This window comes from Lathamus discolor, chromosome 18 (assembly GCF_037157495.1).
Source record: "Lathamus discolor isolate bLatDis1 chromosome 18, bLatDis1.hap1, whole genome shotgun sequence".
Lineage (NCBI taxonomy): Eukaryota > Metazoa > Chordata > Aves > Psittaciformes > Psittacidae > Lathamus > Lathamus discolor.
Window position 1 is genome coordinate 3,187,201 of NC_088901.1, and position 19,227 is coordinate 3,206,427.

General features: G+C 57.0%; 1 protein-coding gene across 1 annotated transcript in view; it reads left to right on the forward strand.

The window, feature by feature from the left end:
• The first annotated feature begins 871 nt into the window (after positions 1 to 871).
• PTPRU (protein tyrosine phosphatase receptor type U) overlaps positions 872 to 19,227 on the forward strand; it is a 57,972-nt gene continuing 39,616 nt past the window's right edge. Inside the window, exons 1-2 of the mRNA XM_065697475.1 lie at positions 872 to 1,135; positions 16,190 to 16,318. Coding sequence (XP_065553547.1) covers positions 1,063 to 1,135; positions 16,190 to 16,318 — 202 coding nt within the window. The 5' untranslated portion in view covers positions 872 to 1,062. The remainder of the gene's footprint in view (positions 1,136 to 16,189; positions 16,319 to 19,227) is intronic.

Sequence of the window (19,227 nt, forward strand, 5' to 3'; positions counted from 1 at the left end):
GCCGGGCACCCCTGAAACCAGAGACCCCCCTAAAGCTTTGCACCCCCTTGTACACAGTGAGCCCCCCACAGCCTCCCCCTGTACCTGGGGCACCCCTGCATCCTGAACCCCCCCTTGCATCTGGGGACCCCCCAAAGCCTTGCACCCCCCTGCATCCTGGACCCCCCCTGCATCTGGGGACCCCCCAAAGCCTTGCACCCCCCTGCATCCTGGACCCCCCCCTGCATCTGGGGACCCCCCAAAGCCTTGCACCCCCCTGCATCCTGGACCCCCCTGCATCTGGGGACCCCCCAAAGCCTTGCACCCCCCTGCATCCTGGACCCCCCCTGCAGCTGGGGACCCCCCAAAGCTTTGCACCCCCTGCAACTTCCCACCCCTGCACTCGCGCACCCCTGGAACCGGCCCCTCCCAAAGCCTTGCACCCCATTGCAAGGGAGCCCTGCCCACACCCAGGGACCCCCAGACCCCCCCTGCACCCCCAGACCCCCCCTGCGCCCCTTTACACCCGCAGCCCCTCCTGCAACCGGGACCCCCGGGCTGCCTCCCCCCGCGCTCCCTCGGGGGTCCCGTTCACCGGCAGCCTCCCCCCCCCCCCCCCTCGGCTCCATTACCGGTAACTCCCCCCCGTCCGGTACCGCCCCCCCCCCCCCCTTTCCCCATCCCACCGACAGGAGGCGGGGCTGGCACTGCTCGCGGCGGCCGGCAGGGGGCGCCCCCGGCCTGCCCGCTCTGCCGGTGCCGGTGCCGGTGCCACCGGTAGCGCCGTGTCCCGCGCGGCGGCGCTGACGTCAGCGCGGAGCGAGAGGCGCCGCCGCCGCCGCCGCCGCGCGGGCACCGCCGCTATTTGAGGCGCGGGGCGGGCGCGTGGCCCCGCTGCGCCGCCGCTACCGGAACCGCGGGGCCCGGACCCATCCCGCACCCCCCCCCTCCCCCCCCACCGCACCGGTACCGGACCCTCCGTGCACCCCTCCCCCCCCCACCGCACCGGTACCGGACCCTCCGTGCATCCCCCCCCCCCCATCCTCCCGGGCCCCTCCGGTCTCTCTGCGCCCCGGCCGCACCATGCGCAGCGCCCCGGCGCTGCTCCTCGCCCTCGCCCTGCGGGTCTGCGCGCTGGACACCGAGACCCCCGCCGGTAAGAACGGAGCGGGGTGTGTGTGTGTGGGGGGGGCACCCGGTGCGAGCTGGTTCCTGCCCGTCCCGCCGCGGGTGAGCGGCCGCCGAGTTCGGGACGCTGGGGCTTGAAGGGGGGGGTTTGGCTGCGCCGCCCGCACCGGAGCTGAGCCCGCGGCCGTAACGGGGCGGCCCCGGGAAGGCAAAACTTCCCCCTGCGCTCCGGGTGTTACCGGATGCGCTCCGGTGCGGGGCTTGGGGACCCTCACGGAGGAACAAGTGGCGGCCGGGGCTGGTGCCGCCTGCACCGCCCGGCTCCCTCCGTCCCTCCCCCCGCGGCTTTGGGTCCGTGTCCTGCGGTGTTGGTGTTTTACCACGTCCCCGCCGAGCCGGACCCTGCGAGGGGCTGAGGAGGAGGAGGCACAGGCGGGGTGCGGGGAGCCTCGGGGGGCAGCAGCGGGGCTGTTGGATCGAGGGGCTCCCGAGCTGTTACCGGGGGCTGCGAGTGCGTTTTACAGCGGGGGGAAACTGAGGCAGGGGGAGAAGGAGCTGGTTCTTTGATCCGAGAGGACCCCGGTGCTGCAGCCTCCGGCTCCTGGGCGATGCTCGGTGCGTTAAGGGGTGGTTTGTGGCTGGTTCGTCAGGCTGTTTCACCTCTAGAAACCTGCGTGTTGGTGCATTGATTTTTAGGGGATTTTTGGTAGTGGCCTCCCTCCAAACAACTATAAATAGTGGCACCCACCAGCAGAAAGCAGAATAAGTCTGACCCGTGCGGCGGGGAGACGAGGGATGGGTGGATGGGGGGAATATGAAGTAGTTGAGGCTCTCTGTGGCTCATGGAAGGTGGAGGGAATGGGCTTCTGTGCGTGCTGGGTTTGGGGTAGATGCTGCTCTGTGCATGGAGCAGCCCCTGCTTCAGGGCAGAGCAAGGAGGCAATGGGGAAACTGAGGCACGCAGCTGGGGAGGGTCTCGGAGCCCTCTGCCAGAGCAAGGGGGTTCTGCACCCATCCGGGTGTCGGGGGGGGGTCCTGAGCTGTGCTGCTCCCCGGTCCTGGGGTGTGTGGTGTTGATGGCTGAGCTGCTGCAGGCTGTGAGGGGCAGGATGGGGAGCGGGGGCTGGGGGGGCTCTGTAGGGAGCAGAGACCCCTTTCCCCTCTGTGAGCTTCCTTCCCGGCAAGATGGCACTTGCAAAGGGCAGGATCCTGGTGTAAATCCTGGTGTAAATCCAGGTGTTTATTCCAGCGCTCCCCTGGTAGATGCGGAGCAGGCTCAGCGCGGCGGTGAGGGGCTGCCCCGGCGCCCCTGGCTCTGTGGCAGGCTGCTTCCTCCATGAATCCTGGTGCGTTCCCTCCTGCCGATGTGGCTTGGCTGGCGGCAGGGATGCTGCTGCCTGCAGGGACCCCAGAGCCAGCCGTGGGGCCAACCGGCTGCTTGTCTCTGTGGGTATTTGGAACCTGGGGGGTTTCTTGCTGCTCCTTTGCATGGAATGGGTGTAGTGTGATCCCTTCTAACCGAGACATGGAATGCCTGGGAGCTATGGCCCCTCCATGGGCAAGCGGCTGAGCTGGGGGAGAAGCCGTGTGCCCTGGTCACAGCCTCCCCGCTGCTTTGGGATGCTCCTTGAACAAAGTTCTGCGGTTCATTAGGATTTCCCAGTGATGAAGCTGTCGGCACACGGCTGTGTCCTGCTTGTCCTAGAATCCTAGAATCCCAGAACCAGCTGGGCTGGAAAAGAGCTTTATAATCATCAAGCTCAACCATTAGAGTCCGGGAGGAGGTTTGGATGGTGGGTACCAAACCGAGCAGTCCCTTGCGCTGTGCGTCAGCGGTGGGGACCCGCGAGCTGTCCCCGATGGGATGCACCAGCTTCATCTTTTCCCTTCTGGGCTCTTTGGAATAAAACCCGGAGCCTTCCCTCTCCGAGCTCGGAGCAGGCTGGGTTGAAGGGCTCCAACCTGGACGGGCTCTGCTCCTTTTCCCTATCCCTGCTAGGAGAGGGCGCATCTCCACTCCTCTTGCACTGGTGCACCCCAAAACTTCAGCCCTAAGTTGCATTCCCTGTGGACCCCAACCCGCATCCCGCCATGCTCCCGGGCTGTTTTCCAGGCGCTGCGTGGCACTCCCGCTGTAATTATGCGGAAGCTGCTGGCGCTTGGCTTTGCCTTCGTTAGCAGCAATTAAACACACGCAGTATTTGGGTTTGCGGCTTCCACTTCAGGGCTCGGTGCTGCTGGGGGGCCCTGGACGTTTGAGGGCGGCACCTCCGGTGGCACTAGGGCTGGTTTGGGGGGGGGGGGGTCTGAGGGGTGCTTGGGTCGGAGGAGCCCCTCAATGGGGTTCCTGTCACCCCCAGGGACAAGCAGGCTGGAGGCAGCACGGGTGACCCTGACCCCTGTCGCTGCGTTGTCTTGGCTGAGTGAATGGGAACTGCGGAGCAGACGCCGTCCCCGGGGCTGGGATTGGGGTTGGGAAGCACAACGACCCCGTTAACCGTTAACCACAGCGTCTGCAGCAGCGGGGTCACGGGAGGATGCTCCGGGAAGCGGGATGCTGTGTCTGCCTGCCCCTGTGCGGGGGCTGTCCCCAGGCAGTGCGGGTGCTGGTGCTGGGGTCAGTGTTTTGTGCTCTCTGTGTGCTCGGGTGCCTGATCCTGCTCTTCCCGGCGTTTATTTCCCTCCACCTGGCTGCCGATGGGCATTTTCATGCCTCCCCACCCCATCTGGCATTACGTGTGCCTTGTCTGCTTGTTTCAGGCTTGGATGTTTTTCTCCTCCCTGTTTGTTCTGCCAGGGAAGAGTCTCTTTCCCTTGCTTGCTCCTTTATGTGTGTTTTTAATGCCGTGGCCTTTCCTGGAGCATCCAGACAGTGCAAACACCCCTCAGGCTCCTGCGTGCGGATGCTCCGGAGAATCCCATTGATGTGACCAGGGCAGAGGCTTCCAGCTCCCAAGCCCTTGGCTCTCCAGTGTCCTCTCTCCACGCACTGGAGCGTGGTGGATCTTCCTCATCTGAGAGGGTGAAGAAGAGTTTAGGGATGCTTCAAGTGATAGGGATGCTCTGAGTGATGCTGATGCTCCTGGGTGGACCTGTCCCTCTGGTTCCATATCAGAGATCCGCACTGGGAGGTGGCAGTGCCCGTTTTTCCTCCCCACCAAGACTCACTGTTGCATTTGCCCCGTTTTTGCCCTCTTCTTGCTCCAGATCTCCCGTTTCATGTCTTGACTCTGGGTGTTTGGACCTGCCCTGGTCTGCTTTCGGGAACAGGGATCCTGGTGAGTCACCTCCTGGCTCAAACTGCACATTTTTCCCTTTATTATCCAAACTAAGACAAACCAGCCCCATTCCAGCTTCCTTGGGAGCTTTCCCGGAGCAAAGCCCAGCAGGAAGAAGAGGGGAAGCAGAGACACCTCCTGGAAGACAAAGGCAGAGGCTTGTTGGTGGCTCTGGCTGCGACAACCTCCCTGCTGGCTCTAGGCGCTGGTTTCCCCTTGGATGGAGCTTTTCCATTGCATACAACCCATCACCCCATCCTCGCTCTGCGGAAGGGCTCCGAGCCCAAAGCATCCCATACACATCCTCTCCTGGGATTTGCTGCTTTGCTTTTAGCAGCCATGCAAGGGTTAAGCACGAGGAGATGGGGAGGCAGAGGCAGGTAAATCCCCGCCGCATGCTTGGAGCTGGGAGGTAGCGCAGGCTCTGGGAGCCTTATCCACACATCTCTGCCATCTGCCTGCTTAAAGCTCCATAAATAAGCTTTTTAATAATCTATTATTAACATGCACTATAATTGTCTTATTAGACATGTCTGGGAACCTTTAGTTACCGCATGATTAAATGTCAGGATTCCCAAACCTCTTCTCCCTGAAGGCAGCTTGGGATTTGCTTGGGATCTCACCCTCCGGTTCCAGGCTGGAGAAACCCACTTGAACATGGGGAAACTGAGGCTTTCTCCTCTGGGATAAGGAGGATTCCCAGCAATTAGTGCCCCGGAGCTAATTGCCTCCTCCTTGGCAGCCTTAAAATAAATAAGTCCTGGAGATGGAGCTTTTCCTTTCCGCTGCAGGTGGCCTGGCAGAAGCTGCTGCTGCTTTTTCCCTGTGCTGGGATGGATGCGGATGGGTGATGGGATGGATGCGGATGGGTGATGGGATGGATGCGGATGGGTGATGGGATGGATGCGGATGGGTGATGGGATGCCGGCCTCCATGCCTAGAGGGGTCCTGGGGACATGGGCCCTGCCTTTCATTTTAAAGGCAGCAGTGTTGGTCCTGCTTCCTGGATGATCGTTTACTGCAGCTCATCCCCTGGCTGCTTTTATGCTTCTCCAGGTCCTGCCTGCGTTGTTATGGCCCTGCTTTGCAGCCAGGCTGCTGGTGATGGGGTTACAGATATCCTGGGGTATAGCATAGCATGGGTTTCCTATAGGTTTAAGAGGCTCTTTGCACCCCAGTTTCTCTTGTCTGGAGAGCAAATCCAGGCATGGACTGTGGCAGCTCTGTGAGCTGGGATGGGGCTGTCCCTGTGGACCTCTGCCAGACCCCACATCTGGGTGCTGATGCTCTGCCCACTGCTGGAGCAGGCCAGCAAAGCTGCCCCCATGGATGTGGGGCTGTTCCCATGGGGAACCATCCGTCAGGGTGCCAGGGCAGCCCTGAGGTAACGGTGGGGCTGCAGTGGGAGTGCGGGGAGCGTGATGCTCCTGCAGTTTGGGGTTCAGTGGGGTCCTGGTGTGTGGTTTCCTCCCCTCCTTCCCTGTCACACTCACAGTGAAAGAGCCTCCTGACTGGTTTTGGCCATAGATCTGTGTATCCTCACCTTCCTGCAGCCCCAAAGTGCTCCAGATGTTGAAACAGGAACCAGGGGAGGCTTGGTGGGTGCTTGGCACCCCTCATGTCCCCTCACTGCAGCTGGATGTGTGGCAGGCAGAGCAAATCTCAGACTGCTTTTGTCTTACCCTGTTTTCTTACTGTGTTTTACTTGATTTGGCTTAAAAACCCTTGGAGGATCACCCCCAACAAGGTGATTGTGCTGGTGCAGGGCTCCCTGGGGCTGCATGGGGCTGGCAGAGGGTCCATCCTTCCCCATGCTGGGTACTGGGCACCCTTTGGTCTGGGAGCCCTACATAAGCCAGTAGACAGCTTTGACTTCCTAGACCCCCTCCTCCATGGCTCAAACAATATAGAATCAAGTCTATAGAATACAGAATCAAGGTTGGAAAAGACCTTTAAGATCATTAAGATCAATCTTTACCCCAGCACTGCCATGGCCACCACTAACCCATGGCACTGAGGGCCTCATCTCTGCAGTGTGTGAGCCCTTTCTTGCCATCATTAAACCAATCAGGGTTGTGGATGCAGCTTGAGATGCTCGGAGCTCTCCCAGGCCAGGACCAGGGGATGGCGATGACCTGATGGGTCTTAATGAGGCCACTGTCCCTGCGGCTGCTCGGGGTGGCTGCGGGTGACAGTGTGTGGACATGAGCCGCTGGGCACTGGAGCCTGGTGCGCGCTTCGTGCCAGAGACCTGCAGCCTGAGGAGCCCAATTAGCCCAGTGGAGGAGCGAGTGCTGCTCTGCTCAAGGTGCTTCACCCTGCGATTGGCTCATAGGCTGCTGCATGGGTCACCGGGAGCAGGATGTCACCGGGAGGAGAACAGTGACCAGTCTGGAACAGGAGATGCAGTGCTGCAGCCCAGCCACTTCCCTAGCGCAGAGCCTCATCTCTGGGATGCTGCCCGGGGTTCATCTTGCTGCCTGACAGGAGATGATGGAAATGGCTTTTTCTCTGATGGGCCAGAGGCGATGGAGCAATCGTGGCCGCTCTCTTACGGAGGTGAAGGCAGGCGGAAGGATGGACTATGGACAAGCTGGATTTTGTTGCTTGGATGGACTTGGAGGTGTCCATGGAGCTGCTGTGGTTTGGGGATGCTCTGAGGGGATCTTCAGGGTGCAGTCTCCTCTCTGTCCCATGCTGTGTGCCCTGATGCCTCAGTTCCCCCCACATCTCGAGCTGTGATGGGGCAGCAGGTCCCTGCGGATCCATCCAAGGATGGTGTCTCCTCTGAAGCCTTTCCCCTGCAGCTGGCAGCCCGCTCATGGGGACAGGGAACTGGTGTGGGGCAGGGCAACCCCACACATCCTAAAGTGCCAGGCCCTGGGTCATGCACAGCTTCTAACCCCTCCACAGCGCATCCCTGCCCATCAGCAGAGGCACATCAACATGTGCTTAGCACAATGGATGCTCCTCACATCATGGCTGGGTGCTCTAACTGGGGTAATGGGATTAGCAGGGTTGGGGGATCCCTGGTCACCTCAAAGTCCTCTCTTCTGTGGGTTAGGTGGCAATGGGGCACCCATGGAGGTGGGTGCTGAAGCTTTCCAGGGTGTTTATGAGGAAGGAGCAGCTCGGGATTGACTTTCAGAGCCCCCCTCCACTCTCAGGCTCCGTCCTTTCTCCATGGGGATGCGCTGCAGGTTTGGCCACTGCCCAGCCAGGTTTTTCCCCAAGGACTTTCCTATTTCTGCTCATTTTGGACCATGTTTTCCGCTGTCTCCTGAGTGCTTACATCCCATTGATTTTTTTTCTGCATCCAGGAGCCAGGCTGCTTTCCTCGGGTCCTGACAGTATCAAAGCGAAGCAGCGCATCCCTGTGTTGGCCTAGTTCTCTTTTCATTAGCTGAACTTCTCATTTCATAGCTCACCTGGGCTCCTGCCTGGGGAGCTGCTGCTCATCGTGTCTGGCTCTGTGCAAAGGGCTGTCTCCTGCCTTGGTTCCCATGTTCTGTTGGGGGAGGATACATCCCAGTTCTTCCCTGTGTGGAGGCGCTGGCACAGGGTGCCCAGAGAAGCTGTGGCTGCCCCATCCCTGGCAGTGCTCAAGGCCAGGTTGGACACAGGGGCTTGGAGCAAGCTGCTCCAGTGGAAGGGGTCCCTGCCTGTGGCAGGGGTTGGAGCTGGATGAGCTTTAAGGTCCCTTCCAACCCAAACCGTTCCATGATAATCGGTGTAATCCTGGTGGTTTTAGCAAGGATGCTGCAGGTCAGGCCCCCTGCCCTGTGTGCTCGCTGCTCAGCAGCGGTTTTCCTTTCCCTGTAGGATGGAAAGTCCTGAGCCTTCCCATGGGGAATGTGGTGTGGGTGCTGCATTGGGCTTGCTGGAAATCCAGCTTTGGAAGGGGGCTCCAGGCTCAGAGGGAGCCTTGGTGGGTTGAAGAAAGGGGGCTTGGGGTGCTGCTGGGGAGTGGGTATTGGAGCAACCAGGAGGAGGGAGTCAGGATGGATGGATACATGGATGAGCCCTCTCGGCTGCCAGCACCATCCATGAATCCATCCTGCACCGGGCCACAAGTTCATCTTTGTGTGACCAGCCTCGAGGTTTTGCTGTTGGGAGCATGGATTCGAGCCCGTTGTTTCTGTGCGCTGAATCTGCCGGGTCTCAGCAGTGCGGCAGCATCCCTGCTGGTGCCGTGCTCCTGCCTGCTCACTCTTAGAGCCAGAGCAGGCAGGGGCTGGTGTCTGCCTGCGTCTCAGCTGGGTTTTTATAGGACCTATGAAAACAAAGGCGGTGGGGGCAGACTTCGAGCAGCTTCCTGGGGATAAGGAACGGGAGGTTTGATTTGGTTTGGTTTTAGCATCTGCAAAGCAAACCTGGTGCTGCCAGCGACGAGGGGAGGTATTAAAAGCAATAAATAAGCTGGTGAGCAAAGGCATCCGCAGGCTTCTGCAGCTCTGGATTTACAACGTGTTGTCCCCAAGTGCCACTGCTTTTATACCCGATGTCTGCATAGGTGTCTGCACCCAGGGCGCTGGGGGAGTGGTCTGAGCAGTTAATAACCTATGGGTGGCACTGGGATGCTGATGGAGACCCTGAGGTGAGTTTGCTGGAGCTGCTGGGTTTTAGCACAGCCGAAAGGATGGATGAACTGAACGTGCTGATGGGGTTGTGGGGCTCGGTTGGTTGTATCCCCCCCGTTTGCCTGGCTGTAGGGTGCCTGGTTTGGTCCAACGCTCTTCCCCCAGAGCCATGACAGGGACTCCCTGGGCACAAAGGGGCTCAGGGGGTTGATTTTTGCATTGCCCTGAGACCTGCTCCTGCTCTGCCCTTCCCTTCCTCCTCACTCCTCTTCCTCCCACCCTGATCTCCCCCTTGGGGCTGGGGAGCGGATGCTGGGCACGGTGAGGACCGGATGGCTCTGCCGCTGGCTGCTTTTGCCACGTGAGGGCTCCTGGATAACGCAAGTGGCTCCGTTTTCTGCCTTGAAAGGCCATAAATAACCCAGGCGAGCCGCTCCCCGCGGCCCCGTGTGCTGGCACCCGCTCCATCACGGGAGGATTAGCCCACCGGTGTGCGTCGCTCCTGCATCCATCACCACAGAGGTGGTACCCGGAGGGGGGATGACGATGGGAGGTTTCCCCCATCTTTCTCCCCTGCAAAATGGGGTTAATTTGGAAAACTTGGTCTTTCCCATGATTTCTGCAGCTGGTGTCGGAGCCCCTCGGGGCTGGGGTGGTGCTGCTGCTGTGTCATAGGGCAGCTGCTTTCCCTGCCTGAACTTGTAGCAGGGACCATCCCCGTGTCCTCAGGGATTCCCCAGAAGCACCTATTCATCCTTGGGGCTCACGGTCCTGGTCTCTCTGGGTCCATAGGCATGTATGGTTGTTAGCTTTTTGCATTAGCCATGGGGACCTCGTGGTGATAAAGGAGTCAGGGGACAGCAATGAGCTTTCCTCTCCCTCTTTTTAATTTCTTTTACCATTTTCCCCCCTTTTATACCATTTCCCCCCCTTTTTTACCATTTTCCCCCCGGGTGCCAGGTCACTGCATAGCCCAGGAGCTGTAATTGCACAGTGAGGATCGATACCAGCAGGATGGAGGTTTCCAAAGGCCTGCCTTGTTTTCCTTTGTATGGAGTCGAAGAGGCAGCCCTGAGGGTGTTAATTAAGTGATGGTTCATTATTAAAGCACTTGTGTTGCAGGTTAGTGGCCTCCTGGCCAGGCAGCCCCAGGGGGTTCCTGTGCTGCAGGACCCGGGTGTGAATAACAGAGGAGTGATGCTGGCCCTTCCCAGGGGACCAGCGCTGGCCAGATCCTGGTGCTGTGCAGGGACAGCACTTGGATGTGGTGTTAAATGCACGTAGCCACCTCTGCCATGGGGCTGGAACCTCTTGGCTTGTGCCCCACAGCATCATTGCAGGACAGCCAGGGGGTGCAATGCTTGGCCGCATCATTGGGGTGAGGCAGCACCCTGGTCCAGCTGTGCTGATCCCTGTGGGAGCTGCTTTTTGGGGTGGGAGGGAAGGGGAGCTGCGTTTTGCAGCTGGATGCGCCCTAAGGAAGGACTCTGGCCAGCAAGATCGGTTACTGCCCCGTTACTTTTAGATGCATCTTCATGGTAAGGGGATGCGTGGTGCACCTGGTCCTTGCCCATGCACAAGCTGGCCCCGTGGCATTGCAAACCCTTCAAGACTGGTATTTTCCTGCTTATATTTGCTCCCCTCAGGCTTGGGAATACCTGTAACACATCCCCATCTCCCAATTCCACCTCTGTCCCCATGCCAAAGGTCCTTGGAGGCTTCTGGGACTGGGTTCTTGCTGCAGGAGGTTTAACACCTCCATGGGAATCCACAGGTAGAAACCATAAAGAGTCTTTAACAGGCGAAAAGAGGGAGATTTATGTCTTCTGTAGCTGCTGGTAGATGGATATTGTTCTCCTTGTCCCATGCTTTCCAAACACTGAGGTTATCAGGCATAAGTGACTTATTATGCAAATCCTCCATCTTAATATCGGGCTGCTCTCTCCCTGGAATTGCGTTGGCTAAACCCCATGTGCTATTGGAGCTGCTAATGTTTACACATTAGCTTCTTTTGGCTAATATACGAGGCTTCAAGTTGCAAATTGATGTTTCTTACAGCTGAGCAAATTATTTTTCTATTAAATGCAATATTTAAAACGATTTGGAGAAGCAAAACAAACGACTGGTGAGCATTCCAATGGAGCTGCTTTCCATATTCTTCTAATCAGCTTTTGGCAGGGCCAAGAAATTGGGTGGTTTTTCCCCTCAAACATTTCCATCTTATAGAAGTGGGGAGCAGAGAATGCAGGGAGGGTGTTCACTGTGATCTCTATGTGATGCACAAACCCACTTGGAGGTGCCTGTTGCCCTTTGAGAGTGCAAAGTGCGGCGAAGGCGGGGATTTAGCTCCTCCTTGCTTGGACTGGAAGAGGTTTCCCCACTGATGAGACTGAAATCCCAATGTGTTTGGGCTTGGCATGGAGCTGGTGGGATGCCCGGTGTGGAGGGGTCTCCATCGGTGGGCGATGGGGGATGCTGCAGTGCAGGACCCGGTCTGCATCCTGGTTTGCTTGGTGCTGTGAGTCCTGTAGCATCATTCCCTTGGGAAGTGTGATTCCCGTGCAGATAGGAACGCGGTTTCTGGTCCCATATCCGTTAATAACCTCGCCCGGGAGCCTGTGGTATGGTACGTACGAGATGTTGCTGGATAAGAAGTAAATCTCATTTGCAGTATGCGTTCCCTATCCCCCGTGTCTGCTGGCGCCCGGAGGAAAGCAGCTCCCACTGTTTCCTTCCCAGGGCGCCTTCCCGTAGGAGTGTGCCGAGGAAATCACCTTTAAATAGCAGCCGGGATCTGGGAGGTGGGAGGCTGGCTCGGCTCCACCGGGGTGCTGGGATAGGGATGGCATCTCACCAGCATCCCAGCAAAGGGATGCTGTCCTGGGGGATAAGGCCGGGCTGCTGGTGTTGTGGGATGTCTGCCAAAGCACCTCCGCACCTCAGTTCCCCCCATGCAGCAGTGGCATTAACCACGTATCCTTTGGTGCAGGAAAAGAGCATCTGATACGCACTGAGAGGTCTTAGGTTTGATAGTCCAGGGCTGTGTGACTTTGTGTAGCCTCCGGCTCCGTCCCTGCTCCTGGGAAAACTCTGGATATGGGAGACTCACCCCTGCCTCATCTCGGTGTGCTCACGGGATGGGTTGTAGCCCTGATTCGCTGTGTGGGGTGTTTGGCTGCTGGAGTGATGCATGTTGTGTCCTCTGGGTACCCGAGTCCTCATTTCCTCCTGATAATTACCTGGGATGGGGGAGCAGGAGCTGCTGGAAAAGGCCAGGGATGAAAAATGAATGCTGATCCTGAAAGCTCACCTGTGTTAGCTTTCCTGGCCGGTGCCTGCATGGCACAGTGTGCTAGGGGCTTGTGTCCCCAAGCTGCATCCTGAGGATGACCATGGGGCTAATCCAGTCCTGGCTAAGCCAAGATGGGAGCAAAACGGGCTTTTTCCCATTGATTGGCTTTGCTTCGTGTTGGACTGGGAGTCCTGGATGCCTGCCTTTACTCTTGGGAGCCCATGCTTGCTAAAGTTTGGATATAAACCCTTTCTTAATAAAGCCTTCCCACTCTGGGACATGTTATTGCTGTAGCATCCGCATCAGATGATGCTCTGAATGGTGCAATGTCATTACTCTTGCGGGATACTGCGAGCCCATCGTGGGTGGTGTCAGGCCGCCCTTTAGCACTGGAGCCTTTTCAAGGCTGCTCGGTAAAAGCAAAGAGAAGCCCATGGAGCACGTCCCATGGTGCAGGAGGTTAAACAGAAAAGGTCTAAGTATATAATTAACTTTGAAGTGAGAAGAGCGTGGACCTGGTGGATGAAAGAGCGCAGGGCGGGCTGGTGGGCAGGCAGCCACATTCCTCAGTGGCCACGGAGATTTGATTGAATGCCCTCCATTGTGCTTGGTAGCTTGGTCTTCCTTTTCCTCCCTCTTCTTTGTGAATCCTTCATTCCTCCTCTTGCCTCCTTGGTTTTCCTCCTCTCCAGCCCCAGGGAGGGGGATGCTGAGCGGCAGCGGTACCCAGGGGATGCTGAGCGGCAGCGGTACCCAGGGGATGCTGAGCAGCACCAGTATCCTTATCCCTGGTGAATGCATTAACTCTCCTCTTCTTTTTTTGTTCTTTTAAAAGAAAAATTGGTCCATCTGGTGTTTAACCCCCATATTATTGCATACATCTCTGCTCCCCTTTGCCTGGTGCTGCAGTGGTACCCAGGAGGGGTGCTGGGTGGCACCAGTACCCAGGGAGGATGCTGAGCAGCACTGGTACCAGTGTCCCTGGCAAGCCCCTTAAGCCGCCTCTTTTTACTTTCTATCTAAGGAATATTGGTCCATCTGGTGTTTAACCCCTATGTTAGTGCTCATCCCTCTGCTCCCCTCTGCCTGGGCATGCCAAGGTGCCATAGGGGTTTGGAGTGGGGTGTTGAATGGGGTCCAGCTCATCCTTAGCATGGGGTACTTGTCATGCATTGGGGCAGGCTCTGGGTTTAGGTGTTTTGGGGTGTTCAGGCATCCTCTCGGATGCATCACCCCCCCGGGAGCACAGCATCACACCCCCAGCAGTATTTATAGCTGCCTTTGCGCTCACATTGCACCTCCTGCGCTCGCTGCCTTCATCACACTGCCCGGAGCTGCTGTTAGCCTGGCCTCCAGCCAGCACAGGGACTGGGAACTGGGGGCTCCTTGTTTCTGCCTGGTGATTTTTAGGGCACATCCAGACCTGGAGCAGTGCCACAGAGCCCATCCTACTGCTATTAGCCCTTAGCATGAGTATAAGCATCCCTGTTGCTGCAGATGGATGTTGCAGGTCACAAACACTTTGAAAGCTGCTCTGGGTTTAACCCCTCTGATTCCCCTCCAGAGCGGGGGTGTTGGCATTTTATTGTTCAAGTGTTAATCTTTATGTCCCTCTTAATCTTGTGATGGGGAAGGAGAAGGGGCTGGAGGTCAAGCTTCCCCCAACCCTGCCCTTGGGATGGGGAGAGGTGGTGCCAAAAGCATCCCATAGCTCATGGAAACTGAGGCTCTGCAAAATGCTGCTTATTTCTTCCCCTGTGTGTACAAATCAGAGCCGAATTTGTTGGTGAGGTGGAGCTGCCTTCGTTTCACACTGTGGATGGGGGGAAAGCTCATGTTGGGAAAAGCCATAACAATAAACCTGTCCGAGGAAGGAGATGGGTCAGCTCGGCTGGCTGCGCCTCCATCAGCGGAAGATCTACTCCATGTAATTGCATTTTAAGCTTCTGGAGCCTGGGAATCATCTTGGAGGTGGCCAAAGATCCAGCCTTGGAGTGGTGGAGCAGTGGGGAAACTGAGGCACGGGAGCAGATGGAGCCAGGGGCTGTGCTGGGGATGGCAGCGAGATGCAGGTGATGGAGATGCAGCCCAGGAGAAGGAGGTTTCATTGCCGCTGATGCCATTAGTGGCAGGGAATGGTTTATTGGGAGCAGAGGAATCGCTTTTCCCTGGGAAATGGGGCTCTGCTAGCCTGAAACGCTGTTTGTCTCCACTTTGGTTTCTCACACCAAAAACCCCAACACTAAGAAATGCCTCCATCCCAGAATATCCCATTTCAGCAGAGCTTGGAAAGAAACACTTGGGTTTTTTCTCTCTAAACCACTTGGCGCTTGGTTCCTGACACTGTTTTATTTGGGTTTCTTTTATTTTCTTCCCTTTCCTTCCTGGAAAATTTTGACAGATTCGTGCTCCCCCCCCCCCCCCCCCCCTTCTCCCATTGGGAATCAGAGCCAAGTTTCAGACTCAAATCCGGAGTGTCTCAGGACGGTGCGGGGGCACATCCGCACGTGGGCTGGGCAGACGCTCCATTTCGGGAAGGAGTTTAGGAAAGCTGTGATGTCTTGGTGCCTCCAGGCATGTGAATAGGAGAGAATTTGTGAAGAGGAAGCGTCTTGTGCTTCCGAGAAGAAGAAAAACAACTTGGGGGGTGTGTGTGTGTGTGTGTGTTGGGGCTGGGGGGGGGGGTGGTGGAATTGGTGACTTTTAAAGTCCTTTCCAACCCAAATCCTTCGATGGACTTGGTGATGGCGCTGGAGTGTGCCCTTGTGCTTTAATGTATGAGTGTAAAATGGGGGGAAGAGAGCGCCAGATACGTTCTTCCTTGTGAAATTGTTGGGAATCATCATTTCCTGGGCATTTCACAAGCATTTCTGCAGTGTTTGGACTCGTGTTTGCAGAAATGAGGCGTCCGCATCCGAGCATCCCCCACCATGGGGAAGCAACAACCGGTGCCTACAGCAGTGGGGCCATTAACTGGCAAATCCCCCCGTGGTGGTGGGGAATTACTGATGTAATTTGGGGATAAACCAGGAAAAAAACAGAAGAAATAATCCCCTGGCCCTGCTCCGCTTCAATGCGGGCCCATTAGGGGGATATTTGCCTTTGTTTGTTCTGCTTGCTCAGGGCTTTCTTGCCCTCGTCAGCCCAGGGGCTTGTATGAATTAGTGCTGGTGCCCTGCTCCTCCTGTAATCTGTGGGTTTAATGGAATAATAGGTCAGTGTTAATGAACCAGCCCTGAGTGGCCCCATGGCAAAGCTGGCTGGATGCAGCGTGGGGGGTGATGGATAAGGATGTGGGATACGGGGCTGGATGCGGGATGTGCGGCTGGTTGGCATCGCAGCGTGCTGTCTCCACATCGCCTTGGTCTGCATGGGGACGAATGGCCTCTTGGCATTAATTCCCCTCCTCAGTGCTCAGTCGAGCACCTTGCAGATAAACCCCAGCCCCCTGATAGATAAATGGAAGGGCTCAGAAGTGCCAGCCCCCAGCTTGGGGGGGGGTTCAGCGGGGCATTTGTAGGGCTGTGATTGCTGCAGAGGTCCTGCCTGAGACCTGCTGTTGTTGTGTCAGGCTATGGACAGACCCCCAGAGAGCTCAAGGTGAAATCACAAATCCTCGTGTCACAGTCCAGTACCTGTTTGTTGGGAGAAATCCCTTGTTCCGTGGCTGGCCCCTGGGAAGCGAAGCTGGAAACTGCATCCTGCTCCCATGGCTGAGCATGGGAATTGAGACCTGCCAGCTCGTTTCACTGGTGGGGGGACCTGAATGGGAGAACTGGGGGATTAGCAGCAGATGGACCATAACCTCATTGCAGATGCATGTAAAGGGATGCTCTGTGTTTTGGGGGTGCTGCACGCATCCAGCAGGGCTTCGGGGAGGGCCCAGCCATGCAGAGGGGTCTCAGTGATGCTGATGGTGTCTCTCTCCGCAGCTGGCTGCACCTTTGAGGAGGACGGAGACCTGAACCAGTGCGAGTACAGCCAGGGGGAGGACGATGACTTCGGGTGGGAGCTCATCCGCAGCTACATGGTGCCACATCTGACGGCTGACCTGCCCCACGGTGAGTCCTGGTTCCCCTCTGTGTCCTCAGGGACCTCTGCCCTCACCCCTTGGTCCTGTACCCCAGAGCAGGACCCCGCGGCTCCTCCTGGTTTAATCCCTGCAGTGTTTTACCCTTGACTTGTCCTCGGCTGTGCGGGCAGGGTGCCATGAGCTGTGTCAGTCCTCAGCAGGATGCTGCGTGGCCCTTGGGGACAGGGGATGTGGGTCCCTGCTGCTGGGGTGGAGCAGCACAGCAGGGACCACGCGGTACCTGGAGCACTGTGTTCAGCTCTGCGGGCCCCAGCACGAGGGACGTGGAGCTGTTGGAACGAGTCCAGAGGAGGCCACGGGGATGCTGCGAGGGCTGGAGCAGCTCTGCTCTGGAGGCTCGTGCTGCTTTTGCTGGCTCGTGAGAGATTCCCATCTCTGGAGGTGTGGAAAAGAGACAAAAACGTGTTTCTGGCTTTTGCAAGTGTGGGAAAGGCTGTGGCTGCGAGTTGGAGGCATCTGAAGGCTCAGGAGCTGTAAGGAGGAAAATGCAAATGGACTCTTCTTTTCCCTTTTATCTTTTTAATCTGATTGCTTTAAAACCAGGTTCTGTTATTTCTGGGTCCAGGCTAGGGGAGCAGAGCCGTGGGGGGGAGCTCCCTTTCTCCCATGGTGTGGGCATCATGCCTGGGTGGCATTTGGGGCTTTGCTTACTCTTAGCTCCTCACTGTGACCCGCTTGAGTTGGTGCCCATTTGCCCTAAGGGATGCACTGGGCTCGAGATGCTCCTTGAGTCTGGGTCTGCTGTCTCCTGCCTGGTCCCAGTGCTCCGGCTCCTTGTCCAGCCTGCAGGCGGGCAGGTCCCATGCTGACGATGGGGGTTGCTGGTGTAGAACTTGAGAGGAAAAATGACTTTTTTCCTCATTAAAACATTAACTGCTTAATAGAAAACTCTTTTCTGCTCCATCAACCTGCCTCCAGCTGTTTATCTTGTGCCTTGTTCATGCCAGGGCTTAATTTGGCTTTTCCCCTCCACTACCCTTCCTCTTCCTTTACCTTCTCCTCTTTCCATTCCTTTTCCTTTCTTGCCTGTGCTGATGCAGGGTGAGGGGGAGCAGCCCTTACTCTGCCTCTAGAACTGCTCCTCCCTTGATGGTTTCCCAAATAACTGCTTTTAATGGGACTATCCCAATTCCTGTGTGTCCTAGGGGAGGTTTCCCAAGGCTGCTAGGAGGGAATCAGAGCTGAGGATTGAGGTGGCTCGGGATGGAGAGTCTGGAATCGTGTAATGAGTTGGGTTTTCTGCTTGGTTTTCAGCTGTAATTTAATATCACAACAAACTGCCTGCGTTCAAAGCCTGCGGGATGGAGGGGTTGGGTGGAATGGGGCTGCATGAGGAAATCGCCGTGGTTTTGGGGGTTGAAATGAATGCAGTTTAACTCGACGTGGATGTGACCATCCCAGGTTGGATGCTGGAAGCATGGAGCATTGCAGGCTCCAGCCTCGGGGAAGGGCACCCATCCCCGATGCTGATTGACAGTGACACCCAAAGGGGCGCTCATCCCTGTAGCTCCCTGATGCTAGGTAGGGACTGTTTGCTCCTGGTCCTAGGGCACCCAGTGGGTGCAGGAACCCTGTTTTGGTGCACTTTACCCCAGTGCGGGTAAAGGCTCCTCCAGCCTTATCTCAAGCTGGTTCCCCCCCAGCAGCTTGGTGGATGAAGAGTATTTCACATCCCTGGGCCTCTCCAGGGAGCACTTTCCAAAGGAGTCTCGTGGTCTTAGATTAAAATGAGTTTTTCTTGGAGATCAGCCAGTTTCAAGGAGCGTAGGATTTATTGGAGCGGATGCTGGCTGCCGGCCACCTGCCTCTACCTTTCCATCCCTCTTGCTTTTTGCTTTCTTCTTTGGTTATGGGGCTTTTACCCCTTTTCTTGCCTTCTGGACTTGTCTCTCTTACACCCATAGACAATGGATGGGTGTCTCCCATGTTGCAATTGTGGTTGTTTCATTCTTTGAAGTGATTTAGTTGTTGTTTTGTCAAGGAGCAGCTGCAAGGAGCCAAGTAAAGCAGGCAAATGAGGCTGCACCGTCACTGCATCCGCACCAAAATAACTCTCCCTGGGTCCTTTGGGTGCCTTTTGCTCCCGCTCTCCTCCACGCATCACCTCTGTGTGCCAGGCTGATCCATACCTCCCTTCAGGTTCATGTGGGGCTATGCAGTATCTACCCTCGTGGAAGCCCTGCTCATCTCTGCAGTGTCCCTCGGAGGACAAGGATGCTCTGTGAAGCTCCAGGTTCTTCCCTGGAGGTGCAGGAACCTTTTCTTGCAGCTGATTGAATTCACAGGTGGAAATTCATAGGAGATGAGCTGGGTTGGGAGAAAGGGGCAAAAAGCCTCAGTGCAGGCTGTGACCAAGCCATTGTCCCCATCCCAACAAGCTCTGCTGTCCCTCCGTCCCTCCGAGGTGTCATTCCTTCAATAGTTCCAATAGTGCCAATAGTTCCAGCATCACTTCCCAACCAGCTCCTGCTACATAACCCATAAAACCTTGGCAAATTCAGCTTCATTCTTGGCTCTTGGGGGGGAGTTACTGCAGTCTGTGGCTCTTGGTGCTGGGCCTCCCCTGGGAGACGGGGCTTGGTGCACAAGTGGGAAGCGGGTACCCCATTCCCATGACACACTGAGGATGAAGCCAGCACAGGAGGAGGCACTGCTGGGCTTCATCTTCCACTGGGATTGCCAGGAGGCAGATGCTGCGGGGCTCAGACCTGCTCCCCTGGCACCCCTTGGCTGGCAGAGCCACCCTCTGCCTGTCATCCTGCCTGCTGCTGCTGCTGCTTCTAATGGCAACAGGGATCGTTGTTTAGAGTTGTATTTTTATCTCTCCGTAGTTTTGGAGGAGGAAGAACTTGTCGAGACAGGGACAGGCTCCTCTTC